This window comes from Scyliorhinus canicula, chromosome 10 (genome assembly GCF_902713615.1).
Source record: "Scyliorhinus canicula chromosome 10, sScyCan1.1, whole genome shotgun sequence".
In the NCBI taxonomy this organism is placed as follows: domain Eukaryota; kingdom Metazoa; phylum Chordata; class Chondrichthyes; order Carcharhiniformes; family Scyliorhinidae; genus Scyliorhinus; species Scyliorhinus canicula.
The window spans coordinates 125,772,443-125,799,001 of NC_052155.1; the positions used below are offsets into that span (position 1 = coordinate 125,772,443).

The 26,559-nt window shown below is 45.3% G+C and overlaps 1 protein-coding gene across 7 annotated transcripts in view; it reads right to left on the reverse strand.

The window, feature by feature from the left end:
* LOC119972654 (lethal(3)malignant brain tumor-like protein 1) overlaps positions 1-26,559 on the reverse strand; it is a 408,364-nt gene that overhangs the window by 261,931 nt on the left and 119,874 nt on the right. For 3 of the 7 annotated variants that reach the window (XM_038809716.1, XM_038809721.1, XM_038809717.1), the window contains 3 exons: positions 23,371-23,515; positions 21,115-21,229; positions 16,450-16,544 (listed from right to left, as the gene is read on the reverse strand). In XM_038809716.1, the coding sequence (XP_038665644.1) occupies positions 16,450-16,544; positions 21,115-21,229; positions 23,371-23,515 (355 nt within the window). The remainder of the gene's footprint in view (positions 1-16,449; positions 16,545-21,114; positions 21,230-23,370; positions 23,516-26,559) is intronic. The other 4 variants (XM_038809722.1, XM_038809718.1, XM_038809720.1 and 1 more) reach the window with 3 other exon arrangements.

Genomic DNA, 26,559 nt, shown 5'->3' on the forward strand with positions numbered 1-26,559 from the left:
TGGGGGGGGGGGGGGGGGGTAATCTCTCTCTCCTTCTTAACATAGACATAGAACAGTACAGCACAGAACAGGCCCTTCAGCCCTCGATGTTGTGCCGAGCATTGTCCAAAACCTGCTCACCTCAGTAGCCAATTTTTCTGCAGAATATTTGTTCATTGTCAGAGAAGGCAGTTGCAATTCATATCCTTATCGTGAACCACTGCATTGAAAACATGGCTTTGGCTTGAAATTAGCTCATGGGTGAAGCTATCCTAACCCTTACCATCACCTCCCCATCCAGCTACACTTTCCACCACCTGCCCAGACCAAACTAGTCCTTTTTGCCAAATTGTTACATTAGTTACAGCAAATTTTGAATTGTTTTCCATTTTTTAAAAACCACTTTGCAGTGCTTGGTGTATGTTCTCATCGCAGCTTTACAATGAATTTAATGAGCCAGGCTGTTACATTTCACGGCATCGCATTAACAGTCATGCAGATTTACAAAGGGTTTCCATTTGGTGATAACAAATAAGTAATTTAGTTGCATTACGTCAAATACGCGAAACAAGAATCTGGAATGCATAGCGACAGATTGTGCAAGAATCTGCACTCTCAACAGTCAAGGCGCTGCCACAGAAAAGCAAAGTTATCCTCACATCCACATGCAAGAGCTAGCAGGTGACTGGTCCAAAGTTTTAATGGTCATATTTGATACATATTGTAATTTATTCAGTGGGCTTTCAAGATAATTCCATGCTATAAACTGTGCATAAAATTATCTTTTGTCCATTGTGCATGCATCAGTTAATAGAAAACTGGAACATAAAACATCAATTTAAATACGCAGAGCGTGACATTTGAGTTAAAGTTGATTTTTAAAAATGCACCCGATTTCATTCCCTCACATGTATTTTCTGATACAGAATTTCGTTTCACTCAAGGAATTGAAACACATTACTATGTCGGATCCAGATAATTTGTTCAAATAATTTAATGAGAAAAAGCCGTGTGTACCTGTGTTAATTATAAAATATTGTATCTACGTTTTCTTCCTGTCCAACTTTCTGTAATCATGATTTTTGTGCATCTTTTCTATGCCAACTTTTAATGTTGAAACTGCCCAAGGAAATTGAAATTTAGAATTACTCTCTTGTGCGTGAATAACTGGACAGTAGGATGTAGTTTCAGACGTTGGTAAGTAGGTGGCAGAGTGGAGTGACTTTCTGAAGTCTTCATTGTAAGCACCTTACATGTACAAAAACTAATCATCAACTAACCACCAGCATGCCACAGGCAATTTGCTAGTGCAATATTTTTGGGCATAAAGTCGAACAGTAATTACGTTGCAATGACCCGCGGATATGAGTCCAAATCCCACTTCGGAAGCGGAGGAATTTAAATGCAATTAATTAAACAAGTCTGTAAATCTAAAACTTGTATCAATCATGCAACAGTCGGATTCAGGATTCTTGTAAAAACCCATCTGATTTCCTCATGTCCTCTAGGTGGGTGGCACGGTGGCACAGTGGTTAGCACTGCCACCTCACAGCTCCAGGGACCCGGTTCAATTCTTGTCTCGGGTGACTGTATGGAGTTGGCACTTTCTTCCCGTGTGTGCATGGGTTTCCTCCGGATGCTCCGGTTTCCTCCCACAGTCCAAGGTAGTGCAGGTTAGTTGGATTGGCCATGCTAAATTGCCCCCCAATGTCCAAAATGTTAGGTGAGGTTACAGGGATAGGGTGGGAGTGTGGGCTCTTTCCAAGGGCCGGTGCAGACTCAATGGGCCAAATAGCCTCCTTCTGCACTGTCAGGATTATATGGATTCTGTGAATTGATCTGCCATCCTTGCTTGTTCTGGCCAATTGTGATTCCAGACCGAAAGCAACACAGTTGACTCTTAACTGTCCCCTTAAATCACCCAGGGGGCCACTCAGTTGCATTCAAGGCGTCGGCTCACCACCTTCTTAAAGATAATTAGGGATGGACAATAAATGCTGGCCTTGCCAGTGGTTGAATAAATAGTGGTCAAGGTCAATGCTTGAGAATTGAGACTAAGTATTATTTTCCAATCCAAAGTGGAGTCACAATTGAACTTACACATTGTTCATGACAAAATAGAAAAGTTAGAAACATTAATATCTGTAGAGTGATGTGATAACTAAGTACTGTGGACATAAGACTGGGAATTTTATTTTCCCGGTCATAACATTTTCAGGAGAGATCTGAGGGTAAAGGGGATGGCTGAGCATCGTTAGTGAAGGATTATATCACTGTTCTCAGACATAAGAATGTTATAAGGACTGAAACTTAGAAAAAGGGTAAAGGTACAATTCTTGGATATTATAATTCACCAGACTGTGACTTTAACAAAAAGGGCTTGCTCTAAAAACAGTTGAGAGACATATACAAGAAAAACAAGGTAATAACATTGGGCGATTTTAACAATTCGAAGAGACTGGAATAAAGCTAATTCAAGTTGGCCAAATGGGGGAAATTATCCAATATCGCTTTCTAGATCAGTTTGTTTCTGGAAAGCAACTTTGCTCAATTTAGATCTAGGAAGATCTAGTAGAAGTAGGGAAAATAACAGATCGAAGATTGACACAATAGCACCAGCGACAATAATATAGCCTCGAGTTATGTAGATGAAAATTAAATCTGGCTTCAGATGAGTGATCTGGCTGGTCCACTGACTTCAGATTCATTCGGCATCAAGTTAGAAATTACTCCAATCAGTCATATGTTAGTACCTTGTTTTTCTTGTATATTTCACCGAACTGTTTTTAGAACTACCCTTCTATATTAAAGCCACAGTTTGATGACGTGTAATACCCACCAAGAATTGTAACTTTACCCTTACTTTCTCCTAACTCAATTTCAGTCCCTATAAGTGCTGGGAACTTTGACAGTTTTGAGTTAGATATCAATAAGTATTACTATAAGCCCCAGGCATGTGATTAGTCAGTGATTGGGTGCTCACTACTTTGTGAACAGGATTTCTGGCACTCGCTACAAAAGACTTAAAAGCTTGCAGGAGCTGTTTATTTGTACAGTGCATTGTTGGTAGATAAAACTTCCCCAATGCTCTGTCAATGAAACACAGTCGGGAGACACAGCGGGCGGAATTCTCCGCTCCCCACGCCGGGTGGGAGAATCGCGGGAGGGCCGGGCGACTCACGACACGCCGCCCTGGTACCCCCCGCGATTCTCCCACCCCCCGCTCGGAGAATCGCCGCTCGCCGTTTTTCACGCCGACCAGCAATTCTCCAGCCCGGATGGGCCGAGCGGCCTGACGTTCCCGACCTGTTCACGCAGGCAGCAACCACACCTTGTCGCTGCCGTCGTGAACATGGCGCCAAAGCTTCGTTTGTGGCTTGTGGGGAGCGGAGAGGGGAGTGAGCACCACAGCCGTGCTCGGGAGGGGACTGGCCCGCAATCGGTGCCCACCGATCGTCGGGCCGGCGTCTCCAAGGGACGCACTCTTTCCCCTCCGCCGCCCCGCAAGATCAAGCCACCACGTCTTGCGGGGCAAAGGAGGGGAAGATGGCAACCACGCATGCGCAGGTTGGAGCCGGCCAACCTGCGCATGCGCGGCTGACGTCACTTAGGCGCCGCCGTCGCGTCATTCTCGGCGCGCCGCCTTGAAGCAAGCGTCAAGGCCCGGCGGCCGTGATTTACGGAACGCCGCTCCTAGCCCCGGGGGGGGGGTGAATAGGGTGCGAGGAGCAGCCTCCGAGGCCATCGTGAAACTCGGCTGAGTTCACAACGGCCTTCCCGATGCCGCGCGGGAGCGGAGAATTCCGCCCAGCATGTCATGGCACCAAGGATTCCTGACCCAGAAGTGGTAATGCTTCTGGAACAAGGCAAAAGCCGACTAGCTTCCCATTGAAGTACAATCTAGAATGTTTGAGAGGCATCATCACTCTGTGGCATTGATACAAGAGCACCTGCAACAATAATAGAGCATTGAGTTATGCGGATGAGACCTAAATCTGAAATCAGTTCAGGCCTTCTCTTGATGCTGGCTTCAAGTGAGTAACCTTTGGTCTACTGACTTCAAATCTGTTTGAATTCAGCGGATCTGAATTCAAACTCAGAAAACGATTTTGAGGCCTGAGGCAGTCAGGCAATAAAACGCTCTTCCTCATGATCTTTCGCATGTTACAAAGTGTTGCCTCCTACTCAAACTACCTTACTGCCCTTTAAGTGCTTACTATACATTCCCATGTTGTACAATCTAGCTGAAGCTTTTCTATACTGACATTTTAAAAAGCTTTCATCTAACAAGTCCCAGTCACAACATTTGGTTACATGGTGGAGAAATTAGGTCAAACAGAACCTTGGTTAGACCACACTCCTGAGTGCTGTGCAGTTATGGTCTCCATATTATCAAAAGTCTACTGAAGTTTAAAAAACAAATTCCAATCAAGGGACAATTTAGCTTGGCCAATCCACCTACCCTGCCCATCTTTGGGTTGTAGGGGTGAGACCCATGCAGACACTGGGAGCATGTGCAAACTCCACACACACACACACAGTGACCGTGGCCGGGGTCGAACCCTGGTCCTCGGCGCTGTGAAGCAGCAGTGCTAACCACTGTGCCGCCCCTTACACAGAAGTATTTTAACTCATGATATTACAGTGCTATAATCTTGTTTTAATGGTGCTATTAATTGTAAAATGCCACACAGATGATTGTAAATTATCTTACTCATTTCCAAAGACAGAAAAAATAACAATTCCCATTTTCATTTAAAAAGTCCATTCATAATAGTTCCGGCTACTTTTGAGAGTGCCACAAACACACATGCATGCTTCACTCACTCTCTCCCCCGTCAGCACCCACTCTCAATTTCTCTTCCTTGACATCTCTGCATTGACTGATAGATTAGGATTCTACTATTTGGAAATCAAAGATAATCTATTGTAGTTACTTAAAGTAGTATTTGATGTGTAAAGTGTATTAACAGAGTCAAGAACTTCAAATCGACAATTTCTTAGAAATTGGCTTTCACTGAAGCTACGGCTGATATCTTTAGTATAAGACATGGAAGGATTTCAATTCCTTTGAGATTTTTCTATTTGTGTCTAGGCTAAATACATAAAGGAGTTTTCTAACACCAAAATAAAACTTAATACATTCATGTATCGTGCAGCAAACTGGCTACTTATCAAATAGGCTAGATATTACATTACTGCACTTGAATTGGCAAATGTTATTTTTGTGTCTGTATTTCCTAATGTGAGCATACATGGAAAGTGCATAACATTTCACAGTGGTTGGAATAACATTAGATTTTCATTTTCTATGCCTTGTGCAAACAGGAAAATCGTATTTATGTATATGAAAACTGAAGTGGCAAACACAGATAGCATTACCTATACAGAAACAATTTTTGTTACCTCCCTGCACTTGAATTTCAATGAATGTAGCAACGTTCATCCAGACTTTATTTGCTACATGACTGCTGGTTGCTATGGAAACTGTGAGAATGATTAACTGAAAATCATCTGGGAATGCAAAACAGCAGAGAGGTTTTCAGCTATGAGTTTTAGGTCACAATAATGTGAAATGACAAATGATGATCATCCTTTTTATGTTATGCTAAAATAAAACGATGATTACATGGCGTTACTAAGGGAACCCGCTTTTGGACGGCTAGCTGAAACAAAAAAGGAGGTACGAAGTACAATAATGTTTAAAATGCAATTACATTCTTTTGACAATATGGTAACATTGGCCCAAATATTTTGATGGTGTGAGCTCGTCAGGTCAAGTCAGGGAGTCTGTGGAGTAAGGGGGAGCTGGGGGGTGCGTGGTGGTGTCAGGTGACAGATAGTCAGGCCACGATGGGTTGTGCAACAGTTGGGGGTAGTAGTCGGGGGGTCGAGAGGGAGTCAGGGCGCTGATTAACAGCATAGTTACCCAGGAGTTCAACTAGGATTTTTCTGTGTAACATTTCCTGGGTAACTGTTCAGATAAATAAGCCAGGACCATCTGAAGTCTCAAAATCTAACTCAAGACTTGCAGTCTTTGTTGGTGGGTCCCAGAGAGCATGGGAATTACACATCAGAAGTTTAAACTTCCCTGGCAATTCCCATGGAGTCAGCATGTTAAGATCTCGGAGGGGCCCGTATAGCATATTGGTGGGTACATCGAGTCTCCGATGAGCCACCAAAAGATCTGGCTCATTTTATTTGGTTGCAATGCTTAGTGATATTGGGAGCAAAATTGGTCAACAACAGTAGTGCATTAGAAAAGGCTGCTGGTTTCAGCTGCCCGTTTCTGCCCTGCCCTGGTCTTTAACTCCCACCTTTCCCTCATTTCTGCCCTATCTCACCTCAAGCCCTCCCTGAACTCATCTTGTCCGTGAGACCCACCTCCTGCCCTCTCAACCAAATTTCCATTAGACTGTTGACCTCCAACTTCTCCTCCAGACCCGATGTTAACTGTTTATCACAAACAGTTTTCTCTCCTCAAGTTAAAGAAAACCCTCGACTCCTCCAACCATTCAAACTACAGCTTCATCTCCAATCTCACTTTCCTCTGCAAAGTCATTGAATATTTTAGCGCCTCCCAAATCATGTCCATTCCCACAGAACTCAGTATTTGACTCCCTCTGTTAAGGTTTCTGCTCTGTGACAAAGGTTAATGATCTTTCCTCACCCTTTTCGGCCTTTGATACTGCTATTTACCCACACCTTTCTCCTGCAATACCTCTCCACTGTCATCCAGCTGGTTGGGAGCGCACTCACCTAGTTCCAATCCTATCTACCTAATCACAACAGAGGTCACTTATAATGGCTCCTCTTCTTGCTCCCCCATTGTTACCTCAGGTGTCCCCCGTGCAGCTATCCTTTGTCATCTCCCATTTGTTGTCCCCAGGCAACATCATGTGAAAACACATCACCAGGTTCCACACATACACTGACAACACCCAGTGTTACCTCCCCAATACCTCTCACGATGCCTCCACTGTCTCTAGATTTCAGACTGCCTGATCCAATACTAAATGAACAGCTGACTAATTGTTGGGAGATCAACACCATTGTTTTAGGTCACCACCATGAACTCTTCCTTGCCACTAATTCCATTCCTCGCTCTGGCAATGGTCTGATGCTGAAAAAAATAGTTTGGTAATCTTGGTGTTGTACTTAATAATGAGTCCTCGATTACAAATTCACACCATCACCAAGATGCATATTGCTCCCCCTAGAAAAATCAGCAAAATATTCCCTTGCATCAGCTCATCTGCCGAAACCCTCATCCATGCTTTTCTTACCTGTAGACTTGTCTATTCCAATGCACTCTTGTGCAGTCTCCCATCTTCCACCATACATAAGCTTATCCAGATCTTAGTTGCCTATGTCCCAACTCATACCAAATCCAGTTCACCCATTGTCTGGAGCAAAATGCAGCTGCATTTATTAGTCCTTTGGAAACTTGCCTTTCTCATCTCAGTAAGCAATCATTGCCAAAACAAATGACAATTCTCATCTCTTTATGTGATTTGACTCAAATGTGTCAGCTGCTGCTCAATAGTGGAGCTCCCACTTCTGAACCTATCCAGAGACTTGAGCACATAATCCACACCAACATTCCAGTATAACTTTTTGGATGCGACATTAAACTGTCTCATGTAAACATAAAAGATCCCATAGCACTCCTCTGATACTGAAACAGTCCATGTCCACACAGAACAAGACCTGGACATTATTCAGGCTTGGGCTAGTCATGTGTCAACTAACATTTGTGCCCCACTAGCCATATAAATACTGTGCCTACAAGAGCAGGTCAAAGGCTATGTGAAGTAACTCACTTCCCGACTCCCAAAAGCCACCCCACTATTTACAAACTGATCGACTCCATTCTGGAGGTAGACAGAAGATACTCCAAGGCCCCGTCCCCAGAGCTTCTGGATGAGAGGAAAAAGCTGCAAATGGACTTCAACCTATCCTACAAAAAAGCAGTGCACCAACGCCCTTGCCTTACCTTCGATGAACATGGAGACAAAATCAGCTGCCAGCTGGCTCACCAGCGTAGAAAGCAGGCAGCCACGAGGGAAATAACTCCGATTAGGGAGAAAAACGCAGACTAGTTATCGAGCCTAAAATAGTCGAAGAGGCATTCGAGGCCTTCTACCGGGTGCTGTAGACCTCCACAACCCTCCAACGGGGACTCAAGGATGAAACAGTTTCGTCGCAAAAATCCTGGGTAGGTGACTGGAGAACTGCCAGGCAGGCTTTGCTAAGGATAGACAGCAAACATCAGGCAACTGCTAAACATGATAATGACCCAACTGGGGCGATAACACCAGAGGTGATCATCTCCGTGGATGCAGAAAAGGCTTTCGACAGAGTGGAGTGGAAGTACCTCAAGAACCCTGGGGACAGGGTTCACTTCCTCGATGAAACTCCTATGCAATGCCCCATGTCGAGCGTATGGAACACCACCACTAGCTCTGAATAATTTCAGCTGCACAGAGGCACAAGGTAGGGTAACCTGCTGTCCCCACTTCTATTCGCCCTGACAAGCAAGCCGTTGCCAACCCCCCTCCAGAGCGGCAAAAAACTGTAAGGAAATCCGAAGAGGAGACAGAGTCTCACTCTTTGTGGATGACCTGTGCCTCTACACCTTCGACCCACAAAGCAGCAGAGAAGGGATCATGAAGCTCCTGAGAGAGTTTGGAGCCTTCCCGGCTACAGACTCAACCTGAGCAAGAGTGAAGTCTTCACTGTGAACTCAAAAGGGGGAGGGGCTGAACTGGGAGCAACTGCCATTCAAGCAAACCCAATGCAAATTCCGCTATCTGGGAATCCAGATTGCCAACGACTGGACATGGATCCCCAAGTGGAACTCGGCTAGTCTGGCAGAAGAACTCAAAAATGACCTACAGAGATGATACACACTCCTGTTCTCCCGAGCAGGGAGGGTGCAGATAATCAAAATGAACGTGGTGCCCAGGTTCCTCTTCAGATCCATACCGATCTACATCCCCAAGGCCTTCTTTAACTTGGTCAATAAAATGATTATGGCGTTTGTGAGAGGGAGGGTGGGTGGAAGAACCCAAGAATCTCCAAAAAGGTCCCACAAAGAAAGAGAAACATGGGGGTCAGGCCCTCCCAAACCTACAATACCACTGGGGCAGCCAAAGCAGAAAGAGTGAGGGGATGGGTGATAGATACGGTAATGGAATGGCTGAGGATGGAGGAGAGCTCCTGTAGAGGGAAGATACACCGAGCCCACACCACGCAGCACTCCCATCCCGCCACACGCCCAAGCCCAGTGGTGGTAGCCACACTCCGAACCTGGAATCAAATGAGACAGCACTTTGACCTACCCGAAATGTCCACTATGGTCCCCATCTGCGGCTACCACAAGTTCACACCAGCCATGTTAGATGCACCTTTAAGAGGTGGAGACAGACGGGGGAACACTAACTGTTAGGGAACTCTATGCAGAGGACAGGCTAGCGACCTTAGAGGAACTGACAGAAAAACTACAATTACCCAATGGAAATGAACTGTGACACCTACAGGTAAAGAACTTCCTCCTCAAGGAGACAACATCATATCCACAGCCCCCAAGAAACATAATATTAGAGGAATATTATGCACACGGGCAGTCTGGGAGGGGAGAACTGTGGGGACTGCATGGACGACTATTAGAAAGGGAACGCCCCCCCCACCACTGGATGAGACAGGGGAAAATGGGAGGAAGGACTAGGGATCGAAATAGGGTGGCAACCCTGGAGCGAAGCACTGAACAGGGAAAACTCCAACCTCCAGTTGCGCAAGGCTAAGCCTCATGGAATTGAAAGTGGTGCACAGAGTGCACCTAACAAGAACCCGAATGAGCAGGTTCTTCCCGGAGGTAGAGGACAAATGTGAACGATGCCAGGGAGGCACACCCACATATTCTGGACATGACCCAGACCTGTCGGGTTCTGGACAGCCAATTTTGAAGCAATGTCCAAAGCTGTGGGGGTGAGGGGATAGCCAAGCCCAAAAGTAGCAGTCTTCAGGGTGTCAGACCAGCCAGAATTACTTATGGGGAAGGGGGCCAACGCCCTTGCCTTTCCTTCCCTAATCGGCAGCCAAAGAATCCTGCCCAGCCGGCGATCAGCAGCACCGCCCAATGCTGCAGATTGACTGGCTGGTCTGTTGGGATTTCTCCACCTGGAGAAGATCAAATTTACCACCGAGGTCAGAGGGCGCTTCCACCAGACGTGGAATAATCTCGAATAAAACATTTTTTAAAAAGCTTAAAATTCATACCATCCGCCAACAACTATCAGGACAGCTGTGTGCACTACCTAAAAGATTCACTGCAGCAACTCATCAAAGAGCATTCAATAGCACCTTCCAACCCCAAGCTCTAACATTTAGAAGAACAAGGGAATGGACCACACAAAATGCAGTGATTCAAGGATCAGTTCACCACCATCTTCATAAAGACAATTAAGGATGGACAACAGTCGCACCCCATGGTTTGATTTTTAAAAATTGAAGGACGAGGAGGTTCATCTTGGTGGCCAAACCATTATTTATCATGCAACCAACATCTGGTCATTATCACATTGTTGTTTGTGGGGCCTTGCTGCGCATAAATTGGATTGCCTACATTACAGCAGTGATTACACGTCATTAGCTGAAAAATACTTATGGACATCCTGAGGTTGTGAAAGGCATGTCACATTCCAAGTCTTCAAATGGCAGCAAGAGGCACAACTAACAAAGAAAAGTAATTCCAGGGTAAATAACCCAAAAGACAAAATAAACTCAGCAAAATTAACCAATGCAGAGAGAAAACTGCAGCACAGAATTCACCCGCGCGAGTTGACGCAGAATGGCCGGCGTATTTCCGCACATGCGCAGGGTTCCCTTCTCCGCGCTGGCCCCCCGGCAATATAGCAGAGCCCCACAGGGGCCCGGCGCGGAGTAAAATAGGCCCCCATGGAACCAGCCCACCCGCCGATCGATAGGCCCCTTCCCCATAAGTAATTCTGGCTGGTCTGACACCCTGAAGACTGCTACTTTTGGGCTTGGCTATCCCCTCACCCCCACATTTATGGACATTGCTTCAAAATTGGCTGTCCAGAACCCGACATGTCTGGGGCATGTCCAGAATATGTGGGTGTGCCTCCCTGGCATCGTTCACATTTGTCCTCTACCTCCGGGAAGAACCTGCTCATTCGGGTTCTTGTTAGGTCCCAGGCCACCATGGGGGCCACCCCCAGGGTCAGATCCCCCTGTTCCCACCCCGCTCCAGGACGGCCCCGCACACTCACCTTCCAGGTCCCGCCGTGTGGGAGGTGAGTAATCCATGCCGGCAGGACTAGGCCAAACTCGTCGGCCACTCAGGACCCGGAGAATCGCGGGGGGGGGGGGGGGGGGGGGGGGGGGGGGCCACTGTCAACAGCCCCCGACCGGTGTGGCGGTAATTCCGCAGGCGCCCGGAAAATGGCACCAGCGAATGGGGAAGCCGGCGTCAGGGTTATGGAGCTTAATTCTCATCCTCCACCCCCCCCCCCCCCCCCCCCCCCCCCCCCCGCGGATTCCCGGCCCAAGTTACTGCTTGTGGTTAATCAATGAAATCACTATATTGTGGTCAGTGGATGCATGACATCTTTGATGTGCTTCAGAACTGTAACTACTTTGTCACAAGTTTTTCAATTATATCACTAGATAGATTGATAATTAGATTTGAATCCCCATGTCTGCATCGGTCACACTTTGCGTACGGTGAAGTCGACACAGTCTGAGCGAGCCAACCAGAGCGGGAATTGAAAGTTGGTAATTCGGTGCAGAGTGGGAGGAGGTGATTTTTCCCTTTTGTTTTGTTTACTTCTTCTGGTTTTGTAACTGTTAATCTGCAGGGAGAGATCCAGAGTACATCCTGGGAAGGTAAGTGATACAAATATCTTTTCAAATTGTGGGGGGGGAAAAACTGAAGTGAAATCACAGTAAAGCTGTGACCTGATTGGCTGGTAGGAAATCTGGATAACTTGAAAAATAATAACATTGAAAAAAAAACTAATTAAAACTTTGCAATAAACTAGGTAGAGGAGTAACTTAACCTGAGGGCAGAGATTAGTATTTAGCATTTAATTTTAGTGTACAAATCTTGCGTCAGGGCCATATAATTAATTGTAACTCAATCTAACAATAATTCAAGTATTTATTTTTAATTAATTAACTAGTGCTTAAATGTCACTCAGCAGGGTGCAGTGCTCCAACTGTGAGATGTGGCAGATCTGTGACGCTTCCAGCGTTCCGATAAGTGTAACCAATGACAGCTCCTCACATACCGCGTGGTTCTTTTGGAGCAGCAGTTGGATGCACTTAGGAGCATGCAGGTGGCAGAAAGCATCATAGATAGCAGTTATAGAGATGCGGTTACACCCAAGGTGCAGGCAGATAGATGGGTGACCACTAGAAAGGGCAGGCAGTCAGCGCAGGAATCCCCTGTGGCTGTCCCACTCTATAATAGGTATACCGTTTTGGATACTGTTGAGTGGGATAGCCTATCAGGGGAAAACTACAGCAGCCAGAACAGTGGCACCACAACTGGTTCTGTTGCTCAGCAGGGGAGGGCAAAGTTCAGGAAAGCGATAGTTATAAGGGACTCTATAGTAAGGGGCACAGATAGGCGCTTCTGTGGACATGAAAGAGGCTCCAGGATGGTATGTTGCCTCCCTGGTGCCAGGGTCAAGGATATCTCTGAACGAACACAGGACATCGCGAAGGGGGAGGGTGAACAGCCAGAGGTCATAGTACACATAGGTACGAACAACATAAGCAGGAAGAGTGATGAGGTCCTGAAGAAGGTGTTCAGGGAGTTAGGCAGTAAGCTAAAAAGCAGGACCTTTAAGGTTGTAATCTCAGGATTACTCCCTGTGCCAGGTGCCAGTGAGGCTAGAAATAGGAGGATAGTGCAGCTAAGCACATGACTAAACTGGTTGTGTAGGAGGGAGGGTTTCAGATTTTTGGACCATCAGGATCTCTTCCAGGGAAGGTGGGACCTGTACAAGAAGAACAGGTTGAGGGCAGCACCGTGGCACAGTGGTTAGCATTGCTGCCTCACGGTGCTGAGGTCCCAATTTTGATCCCGGCTCTGGGTCACTGTCCATGTGGAGTTTGCACATTCTTCCCGTGTTTGCGTGGGTTTCGCTCCCACAATCCAAAGATGTGCAGGGTAGATGGTTTGGCCACGCTAAATTGCCCATTCATTGGAAAAAATGAATTTGGTACACTAAATTTATAAAGAAAAAAAAAAGAAAGATGGGTTGCATCTAAACTGGAGCGGCACCGATATCCTGGCTGGAAGGTTTGCTAGATTCACTCGGGAGTATTTAAACTAGTATGGCAGCGGGTGGGAACCAGAATGTGAGCTTAGAAGGTGTACTAACTGAAGGGGAAATAGAGAACCCCCAAAATAAAAGAACAACATCACCCTCAGGCAGAACAAAAAAGGCAACAAGTGTGAGAAGGGAGGTGATCAATGCAGGATTGAGGGTGTTGGACCTAAATGCGCGCAGTATACAGAACAAAATAAATAAGCTTGTTGCGCACACTGAAATTGGCTGGTACGATGTTGTGGGCATCAGAGACGTGGCTGCAAGGGGATCAGGGCTGGGATCTAAATATCTAAGGATATGTGTCCTATCAAAATGACAGGCAGGTGGGCAAAGGAGGCAAAGTTGCATTGTTAGTAAGGAATGAAGATAAATCGATAGCAAGGAGCGATATAGCATCAGAAGGCATACAATCTCTGTGGGTAGAGTTGAGGAATCGTAAAAGTAAAAAGACCCTGATGGGAGATATGTACAGGCCCCCTAGCAGTAGTCAGGATGTGGGGCAGAAAATAAATCAGGATATAGGAAAGGCATGTAAAAAAGGCAATAATACAATAATCATGGGGGACTTCAATATGCATGTGGACTGGGAAAATCAGTTTGGTAGTTGATCGCAAGAAAAGGAATTTGTGAGATTTTTTTTGGAGCAGCTTGTGACAGACCCTACTAGGGTACAGGCAATTCTGGATTTGGTGATGTGTAATGAGGCAGACTTGATTAGGGAACTTAAGGTGAAGGAACCCTTAGGGAGCAGTGACCACAAAATGATAGAATTTACCCTGCAGTTTGAGAGGGAGAAGCTGCAATCAGATGTAACGGTTTTACAATGAATAAGGGTAACTACAAAGACATGAGGGAGGAGCTGGCCAGAGTTGATTGGAAAAGGAGCCTAGTAGGGCGGACAGTGGAACAGCTAGCTAGTAATATCAAGGAAGAATGGGAGAGTTTTTTTCAATATATAAAAAGTAAAAGAGAGGCAAAAATAGACATTGTACCACTGGAAAATGTGGCTGGAGAAGTAATAATAGGAAACAAAGAAACGGCAGATGAACTGAATAGTTACTTTGCAATAGTCTTCATGATGGAAGACACCAATGGGATGCCAGAGCTCCAGGAGAACCAGGGGGCAGAGGTGAGTGCAGTGGCCATCATTAAGGAGAAGGTTCTGGGGAAACTGAAAGGTCTGAAGGTAGATAAATCACCTGGACCGGATGGACTACACCCCAGGGTTCTAAAAGAGATAGCTCAGGAGATTGTGGAGGCATTGGTGATGATCCTTCAGGAATACCTAGAAGCAGGAAGGGTCCCAGAGGACTGGAAAGTGGCTAATGTAACACCCCTGTTTAAATAGGGAGAAGACGGGAAAGACGAGTACCCAATTCATTTTTTCCAATTAAGGGGCAATTTAGCACGGCCAATCCATCTACCCTGCACATCCTTGGGTTGTGGGGGCAAAACCCATGCAAACACGGGGAGAATGTGCAAACTCCACACGGACAGTGACCCAGAGCAGAGATCGAATCTGGGACCTCGGTGCCGTGAGACAGCAGTGCTAACCACTGCACCACCATGCCGCACTCGAAGATGGGAAATTATAGGCTGGTTAGCCTGACTTCGGTCATTGGTAAGATTTGAGAGTCCATTATTAAAGATGAGATCGCGGAGTACTTGAAGTGCATGATAAAATTGGATTGAGTCAGCACAGCTTCGTCTGACAAATCTGTTAGAGTTCTTTGAGGAAGGAAGAAGGAAGTTAGACAAAGGAGAACCAGTGGACGTGATTTATTTAGATTTCCAGAAGGTCTTTGACAAGGTGCCGCATAGGAGACTGTGAAATAAGTTAAGAGCCCATGGTGTTAAGGGTAAGATCCTGGCATGGATAGAGGATTAGCTGACTGGCAGAGGCAAAGAGTGGAGATAAAGGGGTCTTTTTCAGGATGGCAGCCAGTCATTAGTGGTGTGCCTCAGGGGTCTGTGCTGGGACCACAACATTTCACAATATATATTAATGATCTGGAGGAAGGAACTGAAGGCACTGTTGCTACATTTGCAGATGATACAAAGATCTGTAGAGGGGCGGATAGTATTGAGGAAGCAGGCGGGCTACAGAAGGATTTGGACATGCTAGTAGAGTGGGCAAAGAAGTGGCAGCTGGAATACAATGGGCAAAAGTATGAGGTTATGCACTTTGGAAGGAGAAATGGAGGCATAGACTATTTTCCAAATGGGAAGATGCTTAGGAAATCAGAAGCACAAAGGGAATTGGGAGTCCTTGTTCACGATTCTCTTAAGGTTAACATGTAGGAAGGCAAATGCAATGTTTGCATTCATATTGAGAGGGCTAGAATACAAGAACAGGGTTGCACTTCTGAGGCTATATAAGGCTCTGGTCAGACCCCATTTGGAGTATTGTGAGCAGTTTTTGGTCCCGTATCTAAGGGAGGATGTGCTGGCCTTGGAAAGGGTCCAGCGGAGGTTCACAAGAATGATCCCTGGAATGAAGAGCTTGTCGTATAAGGAATGGTTGAGGACTCTGGGTCTGTACTCGTTGGAGTTTAGAAGGATGAGAGGGATCTTATTGAAACTTACAGGATACTGCGTGGCCTGGATTGAGTGGACGTGGAGAGGATGTTTCCACTTGTAGGAAAAACTAGAACCAGGGGACAACATCTCAGACTAAAGGGACGATCCCTGAAAACAGAGATGAGGAGGAATTTCTTCAGCCAGAAGGTGGTGAATCTGTGGATCACTTTGCCGCAGAAGGCTGTGGAGGCCAAATTACCGAGTGTCTTTAAGACAGAGATGGATAGGTTTTTGATCAATAAGGGGAACAAGGGTTATGGGGAGAAGACAGGAGAATGGGGATGAAAAAAGTATCAGCCACGATTGAATGGTGGAGCAGACTCGATGGGCCGAGTGGCATAATTCTGCTCTTATGTCTTATGGTCTTACACCCCCCACAACCCAAAGGTGTGCAGGGTGGGTGGATTGGCCATGCTAAATTGTCCCTTAATTGGAAATTGTTTTAAAAATAGCATGTTAAATAGATAGAAGTGAACATTTGTACATTCAGAATTTACTAAGTAGTCTAAAATCAAGATATCTGTACCTCTTTAAACAGTTTGGGGGGTGCTGCCAATGCTTTTTCTTCTTCAAGATACTGTATCCATGACCAAGCCTTTTTCTTTCCAGTAAGTGGTGTGGCTACCATGACAATAAAGAACAAGGAAAAATTCAACTTAGAAAATGTAAGTTAATATCTCATGATGTTAGAGGAGTTAGATGTCATCAATTTAGCTTAAATGCACTCAATGCACTGGGTAACTGATAAAATCTACAGCGCCTTATATGGCATTGTATTTTCTTGTCCAACTTTGACAAACTTCACCAAAGTTTTCAGCCTTTTCTCTGATTATTTTTTCCCAAAGGAATTTGGATCAATGTAGCCAGGAAATAAGTTGAGTACACATTCTGTTACGCTGTAACTTTTTTTAAACCGTCCTCAATTTCTGTTAAACCTGGTGGATTATGTGAAACATATCTTCCTATACACTGGCAGGCATGTTCTAATGATATTCAAATAAATAAAGTGCGCCATCCAATGTTATTTTTATCATTTGCACCACAACAACACTGGTCCTGGGGGACCCCAATTTTGTCATGGCATCCTTGTATGGTGATGCGAGGATGCACTGAATGTTACAGATTAGAAATCTTGAGCAATTTTAACTTTAAATCCAGTTGGGGCGCGTTTTAACTTTAACTGGTACCACAAAGACCATTGCCATAGTTTATTCTACCCCAACCACGGGGCTCCCCATAGAAGGCCATGGGGCATGCCAAAGTTAGTTAAACTGGTTTGAGGTCAAATAATATGGTCATGGATTCATCTCCACCAAAAGTCCAACCGTGGCAAAAAGCACCAAACTCCACAACAGCCAAAAATGCAGTCTATTACTTTTTGTTTTTCTAACGATTTCACAAGTCCACTGTTGTAAATTAATTAAAGAACACAACTCATTTGTAAATACAATTAAAATATGGTTTGGGCAGAAAAGGCAAGCAGTTGAATCAGCTATTCTTCGAAACATCCCCATTAGTTTTCTGCCCATGGTTTAGAACTAACACTCCTCAATCCTACTTGGTTAACAGGAATTTAACTAATTCTCTCTTAAAAATCTGCCAAGTCTTTTCTGGTCCATCAATCTCATCAATAATTAGTAAACAGTTGTGTTTTTTTCCCTTTGATACCCTTAACTTTAAATTCACTCTCTTCGTCCTCGAACCCTCCATCGAACAAGAAAAAAATTCTGGATGTAAATTCTCACTCAAGTGAAAATATTAAAGATCTCTCTCATTTCCTCTTATTTATTTTCCAACAAGTAGCATGCAAAGTCAACAATTTTTCCTGTAACTCATCTGTCTAAATTTAGGAATTAGTCACAAATCACTTCACTGGAGTCACTCCCTTATGATTTTTTGCAACAGAGAGACCAGAACTTAACACAATTCAACCTCAACAAAGTCAGAGAAACCTCAAGGTACTTTTCTTCGACATTGAAGTCACATTTCTGGAGAGACAACCAAATCCTATTGGCTTTTTGGAGCAACAGCTTAACAGACAGCGTTAATGACCCTAATCATCAAACCCTCAGATCCCTCTCCTGTTATCTCATGGATGTTACTGTTTATCTTGTACTTCATACTCTTCTGTCTTCTGCCCGATTTCATAACTTAACACCTACCTGCAGTGAATATTCATCTGGTACTTCTGAACCCATGCTGGGTCCCTTTATCCAAACTACCAAAGCCTCAAACATTTTTCTCACAATCATAGGTCTGTCATTTAAGGTTTCATGCCCTGACACTGCTTTTCAAGCGCCTAGTCATCCAATCCATTGCAATGTTATCCTATCCACTGAGAAACACAATGTAGATTTTTACCTTCATCACTTGGGTAGCCAATCACTTGTCTTTTATAGAACCCGACTGAATTTTCATTCAATGTATTTCCACAGTTTCAGGCGGGTTCTATAAAAGTAAAATAAATAATTCAGTTCATAATCAATAGTGGTTGGTTCCTAACATCACAAAACCATTAAAAAATACATTACATTTCTGATGATAGCAGAATGTCCTTTCAACGGAGTATTTAACACACCAAAAAGAAACAATTAGAACACAAAACCATCAAAAAAATACAGTACATTTCTGAGGACAGCAGAATGTCCTTTCAACGGAGTATTCAACACACCAAAAAGAAACAATTAGAACCATCAGTTAGAGTTCGATGCTCTAGAACTGGCCCGGATGGGCCGCGCGGCCACCCCAACATGACAGGTTCCCGCCGGCGCCGTCCACACCTGGTTGCTGCCGGCGGGAACTTGCCGGGAATGCTGGGGGGGGGGGGGGGCCTGTAGGGGGGGTTCCTGCACCGGGGGGGGGGCTTCCAATGGGGTCTGGCCCGCGATCGGGGCCCAACGATCGGCAGGCCGACCTCTCTAAAGGAGGACCTCCTTTCCTCCGCTGCCCCGCAAGATCCATCCGCCATCTTCTTGCGGGGCGGCCTCGGGGAAGACGGCAACCGCGCATGCGCGGGTGACTTCATTTACACGACGCTGGCCGCGTCATTTACGCGGCGCCAAGGTCCAGCGCGCGTAAAATATACGACGCGCTCCTAGCCCCCTCCTAGGGAGAATAGGGGGCTGGGAGCAGGCTCCGACACTGGAGTGAAACACTCCAGTTTTCATTCTGGCGTCGGGCTGTTGTCTCCATTTTGGAGAATCGCGCCCCATGTTTATAAGGTTGTTATGTTTTGGGGTTGCCATTTTAATTTCGGGTAAAATGCAGGAAGAAAGGGATTTCTGAATTTTGTATGAAAACAAGCTTAGGTAGTTTGCTTGTTCAAGAATCAGAGGGCGACAAGTTGTTTTATTAATAATAATCTTTATTGTCAGAAGAAAGCTTACATAACACTGCAACGAAGTTACTGTGAAAAGCCCCAAATTGCCACATTCCGGCCCCTGTTCGGGTACACAGAGGAAGAATTTAGAATATAATTCACCTAATAGCGCATCTTCCAGGACTTGTGGGAGGAAACCGGAGCACCCAGAGGAAACCTACGCAGACACAGGGAGAACATGCAGACTCTGCACAGTGACCCAAGCCGGGAATTGAACCTGGGACCCTGGAACTGTGAAGCAACAGTGCTACCCACTGTGCTACCGTACTAGGAAGGAGGTACAATATGTTCGCACCTGTGACAATGGTAAGAGCGTTTGTGATGATTATGGGTAGACTGTGAGACTCCATGTCTCACAGGAAGATGTTAGGAATGTTAACTTTTATAAACAATTATACTTCAAACTGTCCTTCTAATACCAAGATATAACGGAGTTGGAGGTTTTAGCGGATAGCTAATTAGCATTTCCACTTGGAAACAAGACTCATGTAATTAACATTGCAATGGGGAAAAAGCCATTATGATATTGGGTTGCAGGTTTCTTAATATATCCATAAACCTTGCAAAGAGGTCTGTCTGAGAGTAAGAGAGAAAAAGAGAGCAGAGCAACTGAAGCAGCCAGTTCTGCACCCAAGATATCACCAAGCAGAATGTGTGTGTGTGTGGGGGGCGGGCTCATGCTCAGATTGTGATCAGGGTGTTTGCCGGCGCTATAAGGGACTCTTATTTTTTCGGGCCTCAGCTGGGAACCGCCGACGCCGCACGTACCTTAATTTCCTGGACGGAAGAGCTCCAGGTGGCACTGCCAGGGTGTCAGGCTAATGGTGCCAAGGTATTTGGGTGGCCGCAGCAGTGCCAGGGTACCACCCTGCCCAGTATCCACCCACCCGGCGGCCTCCGATAGCCTGGGAGAGCCCCCCTCCCAAGTGTGTTCCGCCTTGTCCCCATTTGTGGAGACCAGTGCAAAACGGTGCCCTGCTGGGGGTCTTCTCAGCGAGGCTGTTAGATCCCGGGGCTGGTTAGCTCGGCGGAGGCATATTTAAGTATGCAAATTTAGGCCACACCCTTGGTGGGCGGGATTCATATCACAATGCTCGCAAGATCCCATTAGGTCTCACAAGGTGTGGCGAGATGGGTAAATCTAGCGATAGGCATTAGATTGAGCCCCAGGTTTATGAAGATTTAAACAAGCAGGAAGATTCACCTAGCTTTGCTGGACGGAGGATCTCCAAGGTAACCCTTACAGTGAAAGGTCAGTCCTGGGATTAGAAGTTACCTGACTAGGAAAGGAAAATGAAACTGGACCTAGGGAGCAGAGGATAGCTTTGGATTGGTTCAGAAGTACAAATTGACTACTTAAGAATCCCATAGAATCCTTACAGTGCAGAAGGAGGCCATTCAGCCTATTGAGTCTGCACCAACCCTCTGAAAGAGAACCTACCAAGGCCCATTCCCCCATCCTATCCCCATAACCCCAACTATCCTGTACATCTATGGGCCAGAGTAACGTCCATGGTATGGAACTTTTGGTCATTTTGCAAGTCAAATAGGGGAAACATTTCTATAGTTTAGGTTATTAATTGCCACTGGCTAGTGTTCAGAAAATGTTGCTTTTTGTTTATTTGTTGTCGTAAAAGTTTTAAAACCTGAAATCTTGTTGTGTGATCCTTACAGTCAGTCACTGGTAACTCTATCGACCTCTATGGGGATCACTGCAGATGCCACAGGCTAAGTAAATATGATAAAAACGTTTAACATACCTCATACAAGATAATAATATTGCAATATGTTTCAAATAAAAATGTTGAATACCCTGTTTAGAGAACTTGGAATCTGGGTCAGAAAGTCGATTGTTTTTGATGCTACTGTGGTTAGTCAGCACTGCAGACATTTTTATCTTCATTTTTCCATCATCTTGCACTTCTTCCTGCAGCATAATCAAGTTAATAATGTTCCACTCATCAAATGCAGCTCAAAAGAAAGTGCCAGACTGTCTTTTTCAAAGTTGCATTTTGCACCTTCTCTGATAACATCACATGTGGTATGCCTTAAGTTTCTGTGGCTGTATAAACCAATCCCTTACAATCAAAAATTAACACCCTGGGTACGCCAGATGCATTTGCAATTTGCACTTAAGTAATGTGTTTTTGTTACCACATAATAACTTATTTTGTTCCAAATTAAAATGACCCACTAGGGCTTTTGATTTTCATAATACTGTTCTACCAATCATTTTAATTTAATAAGATCACCATTTTCCTACCAAATGTTAATGTTGCACTAAATAAATCAATTATTTGCAGAAATATGCAACATTAAGCATGAATGTTCTCAACGTGGTATCTCTCAAATAAATGTGGGAAATACAGTCAGTCTAAAGCTGTTAATTCTTTACCAGAGCTCTTATAAGTCGGATCTACATCATTCTTGATGCAGTCCATAGTAATCATTTGCAATATTGAAAATAATAATAATGATAAAAGCACAAATGGTGAGGGTTGTGATGAGAAATCTGGTGTGGCTGTCCACTGGGACTGAAAATACCTGCCTTTGGTTGGGGAACCATGCTGCCAGCACCTCAGAAGGTCGAGCAATTAAATCAAAGAATGCTTAGAAAGCACCTATGCAACATTCAGCTTCCCAACGACATGTCCAAGCATGGCAGATGGTAGTTCTGATTGCGCAGTCCACTCCCTGCATGTGCAGCAGAACATGGGAGCGCCTGAGAGTTTCAATATGAACTACAATCAGAGAAATCTCAGTCACCATGTCATTGGGGAGTTTCCGGTGATTAGGCGTGCTGCCCTTCATCTGCTTCTGTAAGACAAAGAGTCTTTCTAACACCAGGATTAAGACGTGCACAGCAAGCCATGTTGATTTGGAAAACCGTCACACATCTATACCAAAGTGAGCTGCAATGGAACTAATAAATCTAACCACTTATCTTGCAGAGGGATCAAAACTGAAACATCTGTTCCATATATACCCTGGGCAAATATAAAGAATAGTCTTTACCAACTGGAAACTTTTCTCAAAGTAAAAGTGCCATTTAGATCCCTGATTTTCTAACTAACTTTCGGATTAGTAGTGGGCTGTCTAAGAAAATAAATCACCAGAATTCCAACTAGATTCAAAGCAACTGTGGTGGGCACACTCAAGAGAAAATGTGGGGTCTCAGTGGTGAGAGATCATAATGTATTTTAGGTGTTGTATAATCAATGCTGGCATCGCTTCTAATTTTGCACAAGGACATTGCTTAATCACCACCCAATACTGAATTTGTGCACTTGACCTGTGACTGATACTTATATTGAAGTTACCAATCTCAGGTGGAAAAAAGAAGAATGCCAAGCATTCCACTGTTTGCACCATCTGGTGGGGAGATTTTCTTTTTTTAATATTCATTTAGAATACTCAATTAATTTTTTTTCCAATTAAGGGGTAATTTAGCATGGCCAATGCAACTACCCTGCACATCTTTGGGTTGTGGGGGCAAAACCCATGCAAACATGGGGAGAATATGCAAACTCCACACGGACAGTGACCCAGAGACTGTCTGGGTCCTCGGTGGCATGAGGCAGCAATGCTAACCACTACGTCACCATGCTGCCCTCAGTGGGGAGATTTTCTGTTTCATTTCACCTTGTTACTCAGTTTTTATGTGCAGTGAAAAAGATATTGGGTGAGGAAAGGGAAACCCATATTATGAAACCTCTAACACAAAATGCTTTGTGGATACCAAAACGATTGGGACTAGGCCATCATCTGCTGTTGACACAGAACCAGGATCAGATAAGATCCTTCTGGCACCATCTTGCTTTTGTATAAGTACGGCCAAGGGGCTTGAATCAAAAGAATCTTGTGACTGCCTGGCTGCTATGGATTGAGGTGGAGCCAGACTTGTATTACCCAAGTTTTATATTGGTGGAAAGCAGTTTCCACTTGCCATCAAAGGTGTCATGTAACACAGCATGGGAGGCAAAATGAACATTTTTTATTTGTGATTTAATATCACTTCTTCAAAATATGTCTCTCGAATAAGGTAAGTATCTACAGACATCAACAAACCATGTAGCCATCTTCAAAATCTTCACCAGAGTCTTCCTTTGCGTTCACACTCACTTTTCTCTTTTGCCTTTTGGGACACTTCAGTAGTGTTCCAGCATTTTGCTTCACTGGTGCATGGTCCACAATGGGTTGTCTGTTGAAGAATCTTACATTGAAATATGACTTAGAAGCTTCAAAAACATTACACACAAGTTGAAGTATTTGTTAGAGTTACAATAATTTAAGATTGTCATCTTTGATCAGTCTCAGGTTTTTACGTCGATATCTTTTAGAAGAACACCAATGAAAACAAAGGTGGCAAAGTTATGGAAAAATTAAGCAGAAAACCCTAGATACCTAAACTGTCAAGTTCTGAATCAACATTTGTTATGTATATATTGTATTTATAAAATGGATTTTGCATTATGCTTTTTTGTTCAGACTCTACAAAAAGCTACAGATTGGAGAGTCACTTCTGACAGTGAAATCTGGATATCATCCCAGTCATGAGAAATAGTTAAGTTAGTATAGTACTTTATGCAGTTTTAGAGCATGAAATAAATTAAAACTGAATTAAAATAATTCCTTCATATCTAAAATATCTTGACCTTTTAGTAAGTACCATGATCATAATATGGGGCGTGACCGAATGGCCTCTTTGGTCCCGATCCGGTGATGCAACGAGACCATTAGATTTCGCGAGAGGCCTCTCGTGAGATTTGTGACGCTCGGAAAGCTTGCGAGATCTACGTCACGATCTGGATCTCACCAAGCAGTTAGGCTCACTTAAATAGGTCAGCGCCTGATGCTCCAGAAGCCCGGGACCAAATGTCCACACCTGGGAGACCTCGCCATGGCACCATTTAGCACTGGTCCACACAAACGTGGACCAGTCATAATGACACCTGGGGGGAATCTCCCATCAGAGGCCCTGGATGGCCGGACTCTGAGCAGGCTGGTTCCCTGACACTCCCGCTGCCACCCAGGCACCTTGGCACCACCAGTCTTGCACCCTGGCAGTACCACCCTGGAACTGCCAGGTGCCCGGGTAACACTGCCAAGGTGGTTAGTTCCAGGATGGCACTGCCCGTTAAATTGAACTCAGCACTGACTTCTGGTGTACTCCACATGCAATATTTCTCCATTCCAAGCAACCCTAACTCTTGGTTTTCTTTTTAATGACCATCATTCTTTCCATATTATTAAACTTCCTCTTGTAAAATGCATCTGAAATTTTATGAAACATATTGGGCTAAATTTTGCATTTGGGAGACAATGGGCTGGATTCTCCGTCAGCAGGATACTCCGTTTTGCCGGCAGCCCGGGGGGTTTCCCGACAGTGTTGGAGCATCCCGCCGGCAGGGTGAACCTGAAATGTGACGCGGCGGGGAAGGAGAATGCAGCCCAACGTTCTCCCGCTGGAGCTGAATTGCACCAGTTTACGGTTGTAAACGGGATGAAATTCAGTGTTCCTCACCGTGCAAATTTATGCATGGTGCCGCATACGAAGGATTAAAAGGGAATGCCGCTCTTGGGCCACCATCTTGGGCAGATGGTCCAATAGCGAGGTCCCGCGGTCGGCCACCCCTCCCATTGGCCCCAACCCCCCACCCGCACCGTAAATCTGCCCCGCCTCCCATCACAGAGCAGCCCCCACCCCTGGATTACTTGGTTGCCTCCCCCCCCATTCCCAAGTATGGAGGTTACCTGACCCACCCCAACCCTCCAGTAATAGGGGGACCCTCGCCAAGGACCTCCGTAATAACACTTGAGTGATTGGAATACACTTACATTTCTTTGATGTGGTCAATGTTGATAGACATTGGGATTTCACCACTTAGGCCACTGAAGCATGAAGGGATATCATAGATCATAGAATTTACAGTACAGAAGGAGGCCATTCGGCCCATCGGGTCTGCACCGGCTCCTGGAAAGAGCACCCTACCCAAGGTTAACACCTCCACCCTATCCCCATAACCCAGTAACCCCACCCAACACTAAGGGCAATTTTGGACCCTAAGGGCAATTTATCATGTCCAATCCACCTAACTTGAACATCTTTGGACTGTGGGAGGAAACCGGAGCACCCGGAGGAAACCCACGCACACACGAGGAGGATGTGCAGACTCCGCACAGACAGTGACCCAAGCCGGAATCGAACCTGGGACCCTGGAGCAGCAATGGACCAAAGCTGCAGTTCTTTTTTACAAGCTGTCGATTACAGACCACTACTCCAAAGCTATGAATGGCTTGAAGATAATGGGTCTGTCGGGACCAGATGCAGCACAGCTGCTCTCCTTCGAGGATGGACACGTGGAGCCGCAAGATAAGTATGACAGCTGTAATGCTTCCCACTGCCCCTGTCTGACCTGTTCTCGGGGAAGGGTGACTGTGCAGGGGATTCCGTTAGGCAGAGGGTCCCCGTGAGGGGAGCCCTCCTATTATAGGGGTTCTTGTTTGAGGATTCCCATATTGCAGGGGTTCCTGGGCCCCCTCTTACTACAGAGGTCCATGTGGGGAGGCGGGGGCTGCTAGTGGAGACATGGGCAGGCAGTACATTTTGGGGGGCTCGGATGGTCTCTACCAGCATTGCACTACTGTGGTGGACCTCACACCGCAGGGTCCACTATGTCAGGTTCACGATTGCTGAGACCACAAGTGATCTGCGACCACGTGATTCCCAGCTGTGGGGACCGAAAAATCACGGAAGGCCGGAGCATAGGGCCCCGAGCCTGCTAAATAGACATTTATTTGCATCCCCATCCCGCTGGCATGGACCTCATTCACGCCACCAGTGGGGGGGTCAGAGCATTGCATGGGCGCCATTCCCAAATTTTCCCGGATGCATGATTCTCCGTCCCGTCGGGGAACACATTCTGGATGTCCCAGGACAGAAAATCCAGCCCATTATCAAACAGGCTATGAAAATCAATATTCAGTATATCTACTGAAGTCCCATTATCTGCTGCATTCAGCCCATCACCCCCCCCCCCCCAACCCCCAACCCCGTCAAAGACAGATCTGACAGCAAGTGGGCATGATTAAGCAGCCACTGCAGTGCTGCATGCGGTGAAAGGAATTGCAACAGCCAACACTATCCAGCACAACTAGCAAGGATCACCTGATTCAAGAAACTCCAACAAAGTTCCCGTGAAAGATCATCATACTGAAATGTTAACTTTGCTTCTCTCTTTATAGATGCTGCCAGAC